Source organism: Lepidochelys kempii, chromosome 27 (genome assembly GCF_965140285.1).
Source record: "Lepidochelys kempii isolate rLepKem1 chromosome 27, rLepKem1.hap1, whole genome shotgun sequence".
NCBI classification, from domain to species: Eukaryota; Metazoa; Chordata; order Testudines; family Cheloniidae; genus Lepidochelys; species Lepidochelys kempii.
Genome location: NC_136406.1, coordinates 8,433,809 through 8,448,610, shown reverse-complemented (window position 1 = coordinate 8,448,610; position 14,802 = coordinate 8,433,809). Strand labels below are relative to the sequence as shown.

At 45.1% G+C, this 14,802-nt stretch overlaps 1 protein-coding gene across 10 annotated transcripts in view; it reads right to left on the bottom strand.

Annotated features, from left to right (window-relative positions):
* The window catches only part of METTL2A (methyltransferase 2A, tRNA N3-cytidine), a 38,165-nt gene that overhangs the window by 10,742 nt on the left and 12,621 nt on the right, over positions 1 to 14,802 (bottom strand). For 2 of the 10 annotated variants that reach the window (XR_013635090.1, XM_078850779.1), the window contains exons 5-9: positions 14,094 to 14,154; positions 12,342 to 12,481; positions 9,017 to 9,123; positions 8,735 to 8,800; positions 6,123 to 6,299 (exon numbers count right to left, since the gene is read on the bottom strand). Coding sequence is in view for 8 of the 10 variants with exons in the window: in XM_078850779.1 (XP_078706905.1) it covers positions 6,127 to 6,299; positions 8,735 to 8,800; positions 9,017 to 9,123; positions 12,342 to 12,481; positions 14,094 to 14,154 (547 nt within the window). In the remaining 2 variants the exon portion in view is untranslated. Of the gene's footprint in view, positions 1 to 1,935; positions 6,300 to 8,734; positions 8,801 to 9,016; positions 9,124 to 12,341; positions 12,482 to 14,093; positions 14,155 to 14,802 lie in introns of those variants that run through there. The other 8 variants (XM_078850781.1, XM_073326036.2, XR_013635091.1 and 5 more) reach the window with 7 other exon arrangements.

Below are 14,802 nucleotides of genomic sequence, written 5' to 3'. Positions count from 1 at the left end.
AAGGGCCAATGGGGCCTTGTGGTGGATCTGGACATTTACAGGGGGAAGCCTGCCTCCTCCCCCTTTTCCACTACAGCTGCTCCAACAGCTCCCTGGTGTTCCCCATGCAGCCTGTGCTGCTACTTCAGTGGAGGCATGAGCCCAGACTCAGAATGCTCCATGATTTTGGTAGGCTGCCAGAGTTTTCCAAAGGCCCACAAGTGAGAGACTGGAAATGATGGTTTTGAACATTTTAGATCTTGGCCAAAGCTGAGGTGGAATTTCATGGGCCAAAGAAAAGGCATGCCCATGGCTTAAGGGCACCTCCTACTGAATATCAAAGACCTGCTGTGGGATCCCTTCTCAAAGAAAAGGTTGCAAGAATCCGTTGTAGTGGAAAGTTAAGCAGCCTAAATATAGGGAAGTCACTACCAGCTCCCCTCTCCCCCAGTACTGGATGAAATCAGAACTGCTCAGTTGTATGGCACATGCCCTATATTGATATTAGTTAGTGGAGATTCTCCTTTAGGTTATATAGTAGTGGAGCTCTGGGTTTGGAGCAGGCGGATGTGAGTTTTTTCTCTCCTTTTCACCAGGGTGGGTGTAATATGCACCATAGTGAGTCTTGCTGTTCCAAGGGCAGCAGATGTGTTGGAATAGGCCTTCATTTCCAGGCAATGGTAGCACTCTCTGCAATCAGGACGTCTTTTCAACCACACCCACTTTGAGTTGGTCCATTTGTTGTCAAGGACCAGTAAGTGTCACCTATTAGTTTTGCAGACTATAAAACGTCATTGAAATGATACATTCAATTTTACAATGTAGCTTCTGGGGTGGAGGTAAAAGGGGAAGACAGGCATGGGCTACGTGGCCCAGTACACTGAGTTTCTCTCCATCTCTCCAACCAAGGGGCTTCAGAACCAACATGTTTAGAATGTTTTTAAGCTAACATGATGCTGCTAACCACCTACCCAACCTAGCTTTTAATTCCCTAAGACAGTGGTTCTCAACCAGGGGCCTGGGGCCCCGCTGGGGGGCCACGAGCAGGTTTCAGGTGGTCCGCCAAGCAGGGCCAGTGTTAGACTCACTGGGGCTCAGGGCAGAAAGCTGAAGCCCCACCACATGGGGCTGAAGCCCAGGTCCCTGGGCCCTGCCACCCGCGGCTCAAGCCGAAGCCTGAGCAATTTAGCTTCATGGGGGCCCCTGTGCTGTGGGGCCCCAGGCAACTGCCCTGCTTGCTACCCCTTAACACCAGCCCTGGCTTTTATATGCAGAAAACCAGTTGTTGTGGCACAGATGGGCCGTGGAATTTTTATAGCGTGTGTGTGTGTGTGGGGGGGGGGCTCAGAAAGAGAAAGGTTGAGAATCCCTGCTCTAAGACATTAGTGACAGTAAGTTTAATGATCTTATCTCTATACATCATAAAACCATCATGGAATTCAGTCTGATCAGCGTTCTCTGCTCTGTAGGGCCTGGACTGGAACAGCCTAAGAACTACACACAATAACCTAGTGATCCTCCCACAACTCCTTTTTGGGTCAGGACCCCTACGATTACAACTCTGTGAAATCTCAGATTTAAATAGCTGAAATCATGAAATTTACTATTCTAAAAATCCTATGACCATGAAATTGACCAAAACAGACTGTGAATTTGGTAGGGCCCTATCCATTGGTCTGTAGTAGACCTGGTTCAAATAAAGGCCATTAAGCCTGTTGCTTTCAAGAACATGACAGCCGCCATACTGGGTCAGACCAAACATCCATCTAGCCCAATATCCTGTCTTCTGACAGTGGCCAATTGCCAAGTGCCCCAGAGGGAACGAACGGAACAGGTAATCATCAAGTGATCCATCCCATCACTCATTCCCAGCTTCTGGCAAACAGAGGCTAGGGACACCATCCCTGCCCATCCTGGCTAATAGCCATTGATGGACCAGTAACATCTAAAACAAAATCATGTTTAACCAGTACTTTTTTATTCCAAGTTCCTGTTTAAATGCTAAAACAGAACAAACAAGATTAAAAAAAATACAGCTACATTCATGGCTGCATGCTTACATGGTTGCAAGTTTTTGCATGAAGCTTGAGTTAAAACCAGACAGATGTGGTAAGAGCCTTTTAGCTAGTAGAATAATCATAAGAAACTTCATTTTATATCTTTTAAAAGAGTGTGAACTGTTTTTATGGGATCCATCAGCTTTAAATGAATAATTTATAACGAAAGAAATAGCCTTCCTTATGTTACAACAAACCCTTGGGTGATTAATAAGGAATTTTTCTAATTACTTTAATTTCCCCCAATTATACTGTTTGTTTACTTCAGTAAATAACTCTCCTTCAAGGGAGATAAAACTATCCCTAGACGAACAGCTCCCTCTGGGGATTGGGGGGAAGGGACTGCAGGAAACTGACTCAGGTGCCAGTAAGCTCTGGAAAGGTGACATTTAAGCAAAGGCAGGGTTGGTTAGACGAGAGGCAGAGGGATGTCATGCTGGAGAATTACAGGATTCTTCTTTCCTAAACCTGACTTGATCTCCTGGATGAGATGAGGGAAAGAGACAAGCATCACCAGGACTCAGAGGAAAAGGAGCTCCTGTGAGCAATGATGCAATTGTTACCTTAAAAGCAGACATTTATACTTCCAGTCTCAGATGCAAGCAGACACTTTTGTCTAGGTATTGTCCATTCCCCTGTAAGCTCCTCAGGGCAGAGACCTGTCTTATTCAATGACTGTAAAGCACTAACTCTATAAATATTAAAACCTCTTCCAAGTCCAGTAGCCAATTTTTTTTAAAGGCTAATACTGAGGAAATACTGAGAGATTGAAGTGTTCTCCTACCTATATGCCATCATGTGTCAGCAATGCCCCTCTGCCATGTACATTGGCCAAACCGGAGAGTCTCTACATAAAAGAATAAAAGGGACACAAATCTGACATCAGGAATCATAACATTCCAAAACTGGTAAGAGAACACTTCAACCTCTCTGGCCACTCAGTAAAAGATTTAAGGGTGGCAATTCTGCAACAGAAAAGCTTCAAAAACAGACTCCAAGGAGAAACTTCTGAGCTTGAATTAATATGCAAACTAGATACCATTAACTTGGGTTTGAAGAGAGACTGGGAGTGGCTGGGTCATTACACATATTGAATCTATTTCCTTAAGTATCCTCACACCTTCTTGTCAACTGTCTAAATGGGCCACCTTGATTATCACTACAAAAGTTTTTTTCTCCTGCTGATCATAGCTCATCTTAACTAATCAGCCTCTCACAGTTTGTATGGTAACTTCCAACTTATCTGTATGTGTATATATATCTTACTATATGTTCCATTCTATGCATCCGATGAAGTGGGCTGTAGCCTACGAAAGCTTATGCTTTAATAAATTTGTTAGTCTCTAAGGTGCCACAAGTACTCCTGTTCTTTTTGCTGATACAGACTAACATGGCTTCTACTCTGAAACACTGAGGAGTTCTCTCGGGGCTATAGCTTAGCAATGCGGCCATCCCATGGCAAGGGGCAATCCCTCCGCTTTAAAGGGGATCTGTAAAGGAAAGGGACAATTGGATTTGTGCTTTTTTCTGCTACTTAGAACATCTGTAGGCTTGGAAGGATTAGATCTTTATCAGTAAACACTGGCAAATGATTTCACTGTACACACACACACAGACAAAAAAATATTTCCATCAATAATAACTGAAATTTAGAGATAGACAAAGAAAAATGCTGCTTGAGAACTTAAGAGTTTGACTTAAGGGTTTTTACTTGGTATATTTTGATATGCGAGGTGGACAATTTGTGTTTTAACAGTTATAAAGCTTTAGCTTTTTGAATCTCAACACCTGTGGTCATTAAATTGCTATAGTCTTACCCCCTATAGTTTCCCACAACTGTGAAAACTGATAAAAAATGCATAAAATTCAATATCAATATCCATCTAAATCATAAACATTCAAAATTGAATTCTGCCAAGCCTAAATATCTGTGAAGGAAAGATGCCTTCTCCATAGGTTTTTTGCCTTAGAAATAGGCATTTTTAGTCTGGTCTTCTCCTCCTCCATCCATGTGGTTTGAAAGTTCTCTCAACCCTGAACAGAAGGAGCAGGATTGTAGCACCTTTAACAAGAGATTTTCTTCCAGCTGTTCTCTCAAGCATTAACCAGGTATTTCCAAAGAACTGTTTTGGAGTCTGACTTTAAAACACAAAAATAGCATCAGCTTGCACAGCAGTCAAAGGGAGGCTCCAAGGGACTTGTTGGGTCACCTTTGCACCTGTAGTCAGCCTTGGAACACATCACCCGACGGAGTTAGGAATGACAATTGCAGAGGGACAGGCTGGCTGTGTGGTGGCAGTGTCACGAATCAACAGGGCCGGCTCCTAAACATGACGATGGTGGCAGGAGATGTCATCACGATGCCTGTAGGCTCTCCCAGCACCAGTCAAGCCAATGGACCCAGTCCTGTCTCAATGACAAAGCTCCCATTGACTTCTAAGGGACCAGGAGCAAATTCTTCTCTTTCTACTTCCTCTTTCACCCTTCCAGGCATAGGTTCTTGTTATGTCTTTGTCAGTGAGATGAAACAGCCCCTAACGAGCTGACATCTCCTTCCTGTGTAGGTACTCTTAGCCCATGATCATCTCACCATCAAAATATATGCACTGTGAGCGGAATGGCGTGTGAGGTGCACCAGATTGCATAGGCACAGCCCTGGCTCCTCTCCCCGCAGCAATGTCAGCCAAAACTAGTCATTAGGAAGGTGTCAGGCTGGATTCTCTCCAACAGAGATCCTGAGAGGGGTAGGCACTAGGGGGAAGGTAGATGGAGAGGAGGAGGGTCACAAGCCAGCAGCTACTTGGAAGCATCCCAAATCCCCTCTAGTCCCTCCCCTCGCCAATGCCATTTCCCCCCCCCCCTCAAACCTGGTCATCTTCGTCCGATTCTGATAATTAAACATAGGCTTGATGGAATTTCCCCCACTTTCTCCACTCTATACACGTGAAAATCCACAATCAGAAATGATTGTCTGTTCTGGTCTATACTTTGACACCTATCACAGCATGCTATTTCTGCCCCGTGCTTGACTGAATTGAACCTGGATATCTTCATAGAATAGAATATCAGGGTTGGAAAGGCCCCTCAGGATGTCATCTAGTCCACCCCCGCTCAAAGCAGGATCAATCCCAAATTTTGTCCTAGATTCCTAAATGGCCCCCTCAAGGATTGAACTCACAACCCTGGGTTTAGCAAGCCAATGCTCAAACCACTGAGCTATCCCTCCCCCTGCAGATCAGCGCAGATCAGCTGCAGTACAGCACACGAGCTTGCTTGGAAAGGCTTAAGTAGTGGTGTAAACCATGGCTGGAAAAGTTTACTGTAAATCAGTTCTTTATAACTGTAACATAGGCTGTAACCTCGCACTCTATTTAAATCAGATTCCACAGAGTAAAAATAAACTAGCTCCCAAAGGCGTGGAACACAAGGACAGCTTTTGAACCCTGTGATAGGCTTCCACTAAGTTAACTACTAGACACCGTCCACCACATCGAGTCAGTTGATTACCTTACGTAGGATGGAAGGTGATCCTCTCTATGTGAGCCTGCATGAGTAGCACAGGGCTGGAATGGATCTGCACTCACTAGCCAGCCTGACTTTTAAAACTGTTAGGGCAACCCATGTGACTTTGATTTTCAACATCTAGAGCAGCGAGTGACAAAAAGGTGATGGGGCAAGAGGATCTGGGTGGATAGAGTAGATGGTTGAAATGAACCCCACTGTGCTGCAAACTGCAAAACCTGAAGATAAGGTCCAAACTCCTGTTCCTTTTCATGTAGACACTCGGAAGACAGAGAACTCGTTACTCATTTTGCTCGGGCTCAACAAGAGATAGTGAGTGTCCATTTCTTAGGTAAATTGTTAGTCACCATTAATTTAAAAAACAAAGACTAGTAACTAGATATTGTTGTGGAGTTGTCCTGAGCCTAGCTCCACCTTGCACACAAAGCATGTGAACTTACGACTAGTCTGGTCATTTCAGAAGGCGCCAGAATTCAGCATGATATGGCAGGTCTGCTCAGTGCCACATGCTTCACAGGAGGAGAGTCCCAGCAAGTCCAAATACAGCACATGTAATAGACACACCTTGCTAATGAACGCGCCCATTCTCCTTATGTCCTGCAGGGAAGGGCTTGCGGTATTTACACTGGATCCACACTCGATGCATCGTCACTTGCTTCCCTCGATTCACCTGTAGGCGCCGATCGACCAGATTCTGGACTTTTTCCAACCCAGCCGTGGTGAAAAGAGCATCCAGTTCATCTAGGAGGAGTGGGGAGGAGGCGGTTAAGACAGCAGAAGCATTAATTTGATCAACGCTTGCTTGTAGGTTAAACTGCTCTAAGTGGGAGCCAAAAGATTCCTTTGAATGTTCAAGGAAGTTCTGGAAAAATCCAGTGCTTTTGATTCCACAGTCAAATGGAAGGACCATATGATAGCCGGCTTTGAATGTGTCGTGACCTCTACCTTGTCTGCCAACCCTTGTGGTCATCTCATGGCAAGAGTTAACAGCGATCTTGGGGTACATGTTCTGCTCTGCTCTACTGAGGGGGAAGAGAAGTGCTTGGATGATCGGCATCACAGAGAGCAAAGGGGAGGAGGAAGGGAAGACAGCAGCAACCCTAGAATGAAGAGGTGGGCATTGTCCATGCATGAATGCCTGAGGGGATGAACTTTCCAAGATTAGGGATAGTTGAGACAGGAATGTGTTTTTCAAGGGGCTTGATCAAGATGCTAAGCACCCTCAAATCCTGAAGTCTCTGGGAATGGAGGACACACAGTACCCTACAGGATCAGGCCTACGCTGTAAAGCTCTAGGGTTAAGCTTACAGTCCTGTATGTCTGATATATAGGACCCTACCAAATTCACGGTCCATTTTGGTCAATTTCATGGTCATAAGATTTTTTACATAGTAAATGTCATGATTTCAGCTATTTAAATCTGAAATTTCATAGTGTTGTAATTGTAGGGGTCCTGACCCAAAAAGGAGTTGTGGGAGGGTCGGAAGGTTAGTGTGTGTGTGTGGGGGGAGGTGGGGGGGGGTGTGGCGGCGGCGTGTTGGTACTTCTACCCTTACTTCTGTGCTGCGGCTGGTCACAGCTGCCCTCAGAGCTGGCCAGCTGGAGAGCGCGGCTGCTGGCCGGGAGCCCAGCTCTGAAGGCAGAGTCGCCGCCAGCAGCAGCACACAAGTCAGGATGGGGTGTGGTGTTGCCACCCTTACTTCTGCGCTGCTGCCTGAAGAGCTGGGCCCGCAGTCAGCAGACACCACCACTCCCAAGCTCTGAAGGCAGCAGCGCAGACCGCAAGGTTGGCATGGTCTGGCATTGCCAACCTTACTTCTACTCTGCTGTGGGCAGGGCACTGCCTTCAGAGCTCTCTCTTCAGAGCTGCCACCGCTCTCCGGCCACCCAGTTCTGAAGGCAGTGCAGAAGTAAGGGTGGCAATACCGTGACCTCCCCACAAAATAACCTTGCGACTCCCCTGTAACTCCCTTTTGGGTCAGGACCCCTGTCTGCCCTATGAAATCAGTACAGTACAGTACAGGGTAAAAGCACCCAAAAGACCAGATTTCACAGGGAGAGACCAAATTTCATGGCCCGTGACATGTATTTCATGGCTGTGAATTTGGTAGGGCCCTACTGATATGGGTTGTGGTCATTAATCCAAAAACATCCCAGAAAAGCCACATCAAGAGTGGATGATCAAGACACCACATGCCCTCCAGGTCAGAACAATGCTATAGCCAAGTAGTCCAAACACAAGCGATAGGCTGCATGATGCATTTTGTACCAGGGTGCCCCGACGCACTGGCTGCATGTAAAGCCAGAGACCTAGTCGTGCTGGGGAGAGATCCAGTGTAACTGCAGCTCTGGGAGCATGTGATTTTACAGTGTTTCTGTAGCAAAGGGCTAACAAGTCCCAGCTTGTGCTTTTTTATCCCATACCTGCCATGCTGCAACCTTTGCCAGACAGCCATTTTCTTCCTTTTGAAACATCCATTTTAGAATTATTTAGCTGTAACCGATATGCCCTGTGCAGTGAACTGAACAGCTCGTTGCAGTAGTATCACTGTCCTACATCCACTGATCATTTTAGACCTGACTAAGGATTACCAGCAGTAGGATAAAGGTGCCCGATATCACTAACTTGACTGGGGGTTTGGAGGGCAGGGGTGACTGGTGGAGAAGAGTACAAGCCCCATGATGCAGCAACGAGTTGTTCTGCTGAGGCTACCCCAGCCCAGCAGCCAGAGTAGTCTTTAGTGCCCCCACATTGGGGGAGGCAGAAGGCAAGATCTTCAGAGTGCTGGCCCCTCTGGCTCCACCCCTATGTAACCTCTCCCGTGCAACAGTATCCAGGGAACGCCCCTCCCCACACCTCCTCAAATTCTGCTCCCTGCCCCTCTTCCCCCCCACCCCTCAGTGCAGCAAGCACACTAGTTCCATTGCAAGAGGGCCCCCTGCATGTGAGGCAGCTGGGGAAGGATTCTCTGCTACATGAAGGAATGCACTAAGCCATATTTCACAATGATCTACAGGCCCAGTTCTCCATGCAACTGATAAACCTCTATCGTTTCAGCCCGGTCCAGGGAGGGTACATCTGAGTCAGCTGTTCGCCTCTGGGGGTTTGCAGAAATTCCCCGCACAAAGGAATGAGGAAGGTGAGAAGGTCAGGAATACAATATCTAATCTTCTACCTTGCGTAAAGAAGTAAACTCTGGTCCCATCGCCTCTCACGTAGAAGTTATCGGACAGACATCGACCTGGGGGCAAGAGTTGTTCGGACAGTATTATCCACTTAACTTATTTTAAATCAGCCAATCAGCTGCACAAGAAGGCAAATGGCAATCCCCACCCCCTACTGCACACTGTGCTGAAGGGGAAGTTATCAGCCTGTCTCCTAGACATGGCAGCCTCCCCTGCAGACACTCTCACATACCTGATGTGTCAAGGGTTTGAGCACGGGAAGGAGGAAATACCTTTCTTAAATCGAAGCTGCGCCAGGTCATAACGACCATAATCTCGTAACAGAATCATTCCTCCTGGTTTCAGAAGCCGGCTCAGTCCGTTAATGACGCACTGCATCCTGGGAAAAGGGCAAATTAGGAAAATTCAACAGCCGTCAAAATTATGCTTGCTTCCTTCATCCCTCAGAACATTAGAATGAGTTGAGCTTACCAAAGAGACAGAGTTCCTTTATGTTTAGGCTTTTATTTACAAAATATGACTTGAGTGAAAAATTCTCATTCTAAACAGCTCAGTTGATTTAAGGTTTTTAAAAGGGCGGGTTTATAGTGGAGAATATGAAGATTGCTGTGGTTTTGTCAGGAGTTGTGCTGATAAACTGGATTGTGTCTATACACGTGGACTTTAGGCTATAACTTTGTTTATCTGAAAAGGTTTTTGTAAGATGGCATCACATGAGAAGAAGTGGTCACGTGGTTTAGCACAGAATCCTCAAGTGCTATCCATGGTTCTGCATGGATTCCCTGTGAGACTTTGGGTGGGAATCCTAGACGCTAGACAAAATCAGACTAGAACATTTCTAACAGTGAGGGCAGTTAACCACTGGAACAATGGACGTAGAGATGTAGTGGATCCTCCATCACTTGAAGTCTTAAAGGTCAAGGCTGGATGACTTTCTAAAGGATATGCTAAACAGCTCAACCACATGTCATGGGCTTGATACAGCAATTATTGGGCGAGGTGCTCTGGCCGGTGTTTTACAGGAAGTCAGATAATAATGCCCCTTCTGGCCTTAGAATCTATGAACGTACCCACAAAATTTCTGTGAGTGTCTAACCTGTGGCACCTTGGGCCGAATTTTCAGAAGTGCTAGCACCTGCAGCCACCATGGACTTCAACTGACACTGTTGGTACTTAGCAGCTTTGAAACATGGGCCTAAGCGATCCCAAAACATAAGATACCCTGGTTCAGCTTTCCCAGGAACCCATTCCCAGGGTTGGCTGATCATATCTCCATATGCTCTGGCATGGGCTCAGCTCTATAAGATCTGGCCCAACAACCTCTCCAAGAGAGCCTGAACCATTCAAAGCAGCTTTGCCATGCTAGGTGTCAGCCATCCCCGAAGAATGTTATCCCATGGGTGCCCAATTACGAATGCACTCATTTTTGTTTGTTGTATTATCATGGTGTCTCGGAGCCCCTGTCACGGACCAGGACTCTGTTGTAGAAACACAGAACTCAAAGACAGTCCATGAGTGCCACAGAGCAGTGCCCACTAATCATAATGTGTTTATTAACCACAAGCAGCTTCTCTGTTACATATAGACAATGTAGCCACACAGTTGTCCTCATCTTCTTCTGTATGGCGACAGAGAAACAGTGAAAGCAAAGGGATGACTACAGTTGGGTCTCTTATTCAGCCCAGAGCAGAGGGAGGGGGGTGGCCCTGGGAATGGCTGCAACACCTCCAGGATAAACTTGGATTGGCCAGTCATCCATGATGTTTCCGACAGTTTGCACCATACCACAGTTGCATTTCAGCAATTCCTTACTTTCCATCTATGGAATAATTATGCACATCTTCCACGTCAGGTGTGGATACGGTTTATAGCTGTCCATATGCACCGTAGGGAGGAGAAAACCGGTACTTGCACAGTTGGTTTGTCGATTAGATTTTTGTTTGGTACATCTGCAGCCACCCCGGCTTCAGACCATCGTCTGCCAGGAGGTTATGGCATGAGACTAGAAGGATTTTCTTAATTTTAGTCGGTGGCAAGGCGGGTGTTCTAGGTCAGGGTAGAGTGGTAGTGGGGTATTTGCCATGATCTTTATGTACTCTATAACTGTCGCAGCGCCTCATTGGATATTTGCTCGCTCAATGTTAGCTAGTCCCGATAGCCATGGATGTGGTGTTGATGTGAGGGTGCCACTAATTATGCGAAGAACGGCGTTAATTTCAGTGTCCACTAAAATGGTGTGTGGGATTCCGCTCCAAACTGGGGCATAGTATTCCACTGCAGAATGGACCAGGGCTAGTGTCAACATTTGGAGCATGCAGGCGTCGCTTTCCACAGATGGTCCTGCAAGCTTCTGTATGATGTGGACTCTGGCCTTCGTTTTCCTTTTGGTTTGTTCAAGGTGGCAATGGAAGCTGGGCGCGCAGTCCAGGGTTATCCCCAAGTACCATGGATGATGATTGTGCATCAATGGTAATCCACAGAAATTGATGTTTAATGTCTTCTTGGCCTGGACATGGTTCAGATGGGAAGAAGAGACCACTGTTTTTGAGGCATTTGGCATTATGACATCGCGTTGGCTACTCAGGCGTCCAGATTTGTCACCTCAGACAAGGTTCTTGAACACTAACCACACAATGAACAGTAGGTAATTATTTAAGTACATACTGGTTTGTAAATTGCATTTACCTTCACACCATGTTACTATCTGGTAAGTATTCCCATTTTAAAAAGCATTACTATAATCTGTACTATGTCGTGGAGTCAGCAGTCCCTTCCATGATTGTACTTTCCAGGCCAAACTATGGGAAGCCCTGCGTGGGGACATTCAGCAGCACATGCTGTGCTAGTCACACCCATAGAAAGAAAGCCAAAAGAGTCACAGGGTTGGTATGTGACCAGAGATCAGAATAAGAAATCCTCTTTGTGCTCCTACTGTTACCAGGAGTCTCTCTGTCCTGCCATGAGATGCACTACATACAACTGATGTATTCTGAATATAGGTAAGATATCTTGCTCTCCACCTCCTGTGAGGTAGGTAAATATTATACTACACCTATTTTTATAGATGAGCAAAGTGAGCACAGAGTTAATGGGGACACTGCCCGTAAATTCTGTGCTCACTTTGCTCATCTGTAAAAATGACACTGCCCGGTGAGTTTAGGACCAAAATGCAGGCATGTAAATAAAATGAAGTTTCAAGTAGCGTACTATTAATAGAAGCCATTTCAGGAGCAAAAAAAAGAAGCCCATGGGGATAGTTTACTTGGATTCAGACATTCCCTGGTAGCATTTGCAGCTCAGACTTTGGGGCACTGCTCTAAGGTGGCAAATCCATAAAGTGAAATTGACCCTACTGCTTGTTCATTGTCCAAGTGGAATGAAATGCACAAAGTATATAAAGAGCACAGGGTGATGAGTACATTAGGTTAAATTTAGAGTTTCAGTAACACAGGTAAGGATTATTTCACTACAGAAGTTTTAACCTGACAATATCACTTTAATATCCCCCATGAAGGACCTTTGACTGCATTTGTCATGTGCAGCCTTTTCTCCTTTCATTACAGTGAATTGCTGGTGCTTTAGTAGAGGCTGACTTACTTCTCTGGGAGAATAGCTGATAGGACAAAGATGAGAATAATGATGTCAAGACTCTTCTCTGGCATTGGGTATGGGCTTTGGTCCTTGCACAGGTCATGAACGAAGGCAAAACAGCGGGAAGAGTCATACTCTGAATTGGTCTGCAATTAAAAGAGGAGCAACACAAGAAGATACAGACACTGTCAGACACAAATACCAATGCTACCTGGCTGCACAATCTCCATTTCACTTTCACATGGAAAAGCTGGAAGAGCCAGGGTATGTCTACACTGCAGTTGGATTAGTGCCTCCTAGCCCAGGATAGACTCACACTAGCTCTGCTCAAGGTAGAGTGCTAAAAATAGCTGTGTGGACACTGCGGCACAGGCGATGGCTCGGGGTAGCCATCCATAGTCCAAGCCTGCCTGACTGGCTGGCCTGAATCATCGCCCACACCGCAATGTCCACATGTTATTTTTAAGCGCACGAGTTAGAACGGAGTCTGCGTATCCAGGCTGGGAGGTATGCCCTTTGCTGCAGTGTCGACATATCCCCAGAGGCCTTGAGTCCATTTCAGAATAACCCCTGTGTGTACAGCTATTATAATTAGAATATTCGAGGGATGTCAGAAAGGGAAGTGGAGGGGAACTATGGAAAATTATTAAGTAGATACGGCAGAGTTATAAGAGAGTTCCGGACTCACTCTATTCAGTCCTTCACTACTACCAAAAAAAGCAGTGCCAGACTGTGGGACCAGCAACAGCTTTAAGGTCAAACCTCTCACAAACGATCAAGGCCAGAAATGGGTGATTTATACCATCAAGCTGGAATTCTCCCCTTTATAGCTGCACAGAGGGTCAAGGCCTAAATCTGCTCCACTGAAATCAATGGTAAAACTTGTACTGATTTCAGTAGGATAGCACTGGGCCCTTAGGTTAAACATTTCAAACCAGGATATCTAATGCCAGGCTCTCAAAACCATATTTAGATTCCTAAGCAGAAGGGGACTGTTCTACAGAGATGTGGAGCAACCCCACTCCCAGTGACATGCAGACTCTGGTCAGTTTCACTCTGTGGCTACTTGGGAAGGTGGGGAGCACCAACAGTCAGGCTGGAGCAGCTGCCCCTTGCTGCCTTCCTTCGCCCCCTCACAATCTCTCCTATCAAACTGGCTGGTCAATTTAACACTCTAGCGAAGTTTCCCAAACTCCATTCTAAACCGATTTGTTTGTTAATACCTGCTATTCCATAGCCAAAGTCAACCCTTGCCCCAAACAACAAAGTCAACATCCACCATGACATCAAGCCAGCTGCCTGTGCAGCAGCAATTAAATGCTGCTTCCAGACCTGTGGTTACATCAATGATACAAGTGAATCAAGAATAACATTAATTGATTGAGGCTGTAAGAAATAGTTTGAAAGACGTCAAAACTTCAGCAGTTACCCCATTAAACAGCATCTGGTCTGGAAAAACGATGCTGGTAACAGGAGAAGGGAAAGCAGACTTATTCTTCCAGCACCATTGTTAAACTGCCCCCCCACCCTTTTTTAAAATTTAATCCTGTTCCCTTCCTTCCTGCAGCCTCCAATGGCCAGATCCCCTAATCTGCTTGCACTGAGAGGCAGCATCCAGTTCTAGCTAAATATCAAGCTACCAGCAAAACTGAACTAACAAAGGCAGTGCTAATTATAGTTCTTTGCAAATGCTGCACAGGATCAGCTGCTTCCACCTAGCTGTGACTTCATCTAGAACTTGTGCAATATTTAGTTTACCTGGACAAGATCCACAGCTGTGTTGGAAAAATCACAGCAATAAACAAAGAGCCCTGGATCACTGAAATGAATGCAAAAGAAACAAGAAACAGTCACGTGCCTCATATGGTTCTCAGGGTGGATAAAAACTGAACATAAAAAAACCTGGATTGTTAATTTAAATATGTTTTTATTTTTAAAAATAAGCCTATTTAAAATTAAATTTGAAATTATGACAACCTACATTAATACCTACACTTGCTATAATCTATTAAAATCATTTAAGTAAAAAATATTCAACCAGTATATGTTTGCTGCCAAAGTTTTAAAGAAAATCAAAGCACTGAAGTGGTGGTAGTCACTGGCTAAGCACCTATAACTAAATTTTGTCGAAGTGCTAAACTATCTTTTGACAACAGCAGTTTCTTATGCAGGTGCAGAGTGAATATTTTCTTCATTTAAATTTATTCAACTATTTCAATTCAATGACTAGTTCATTCAAAGTTGAGAAATTGATTGGAAAAATAAACAAAATTTTCCTGCTTTTTCAACTCCCAATCTATGAATAAAAACGAGGCGTAAGAGGATGAAAACTACTAGTTTTAAATTCCTGAAAGAAATGGTGACCAGAAACAATCAGTTCAATTCTCTACCTACACGCAATACTTCATTTGTTTAATAAATCAGTTAGTTTTAAATACTAAACATGTGTTAAGAATCTTAAGAACGT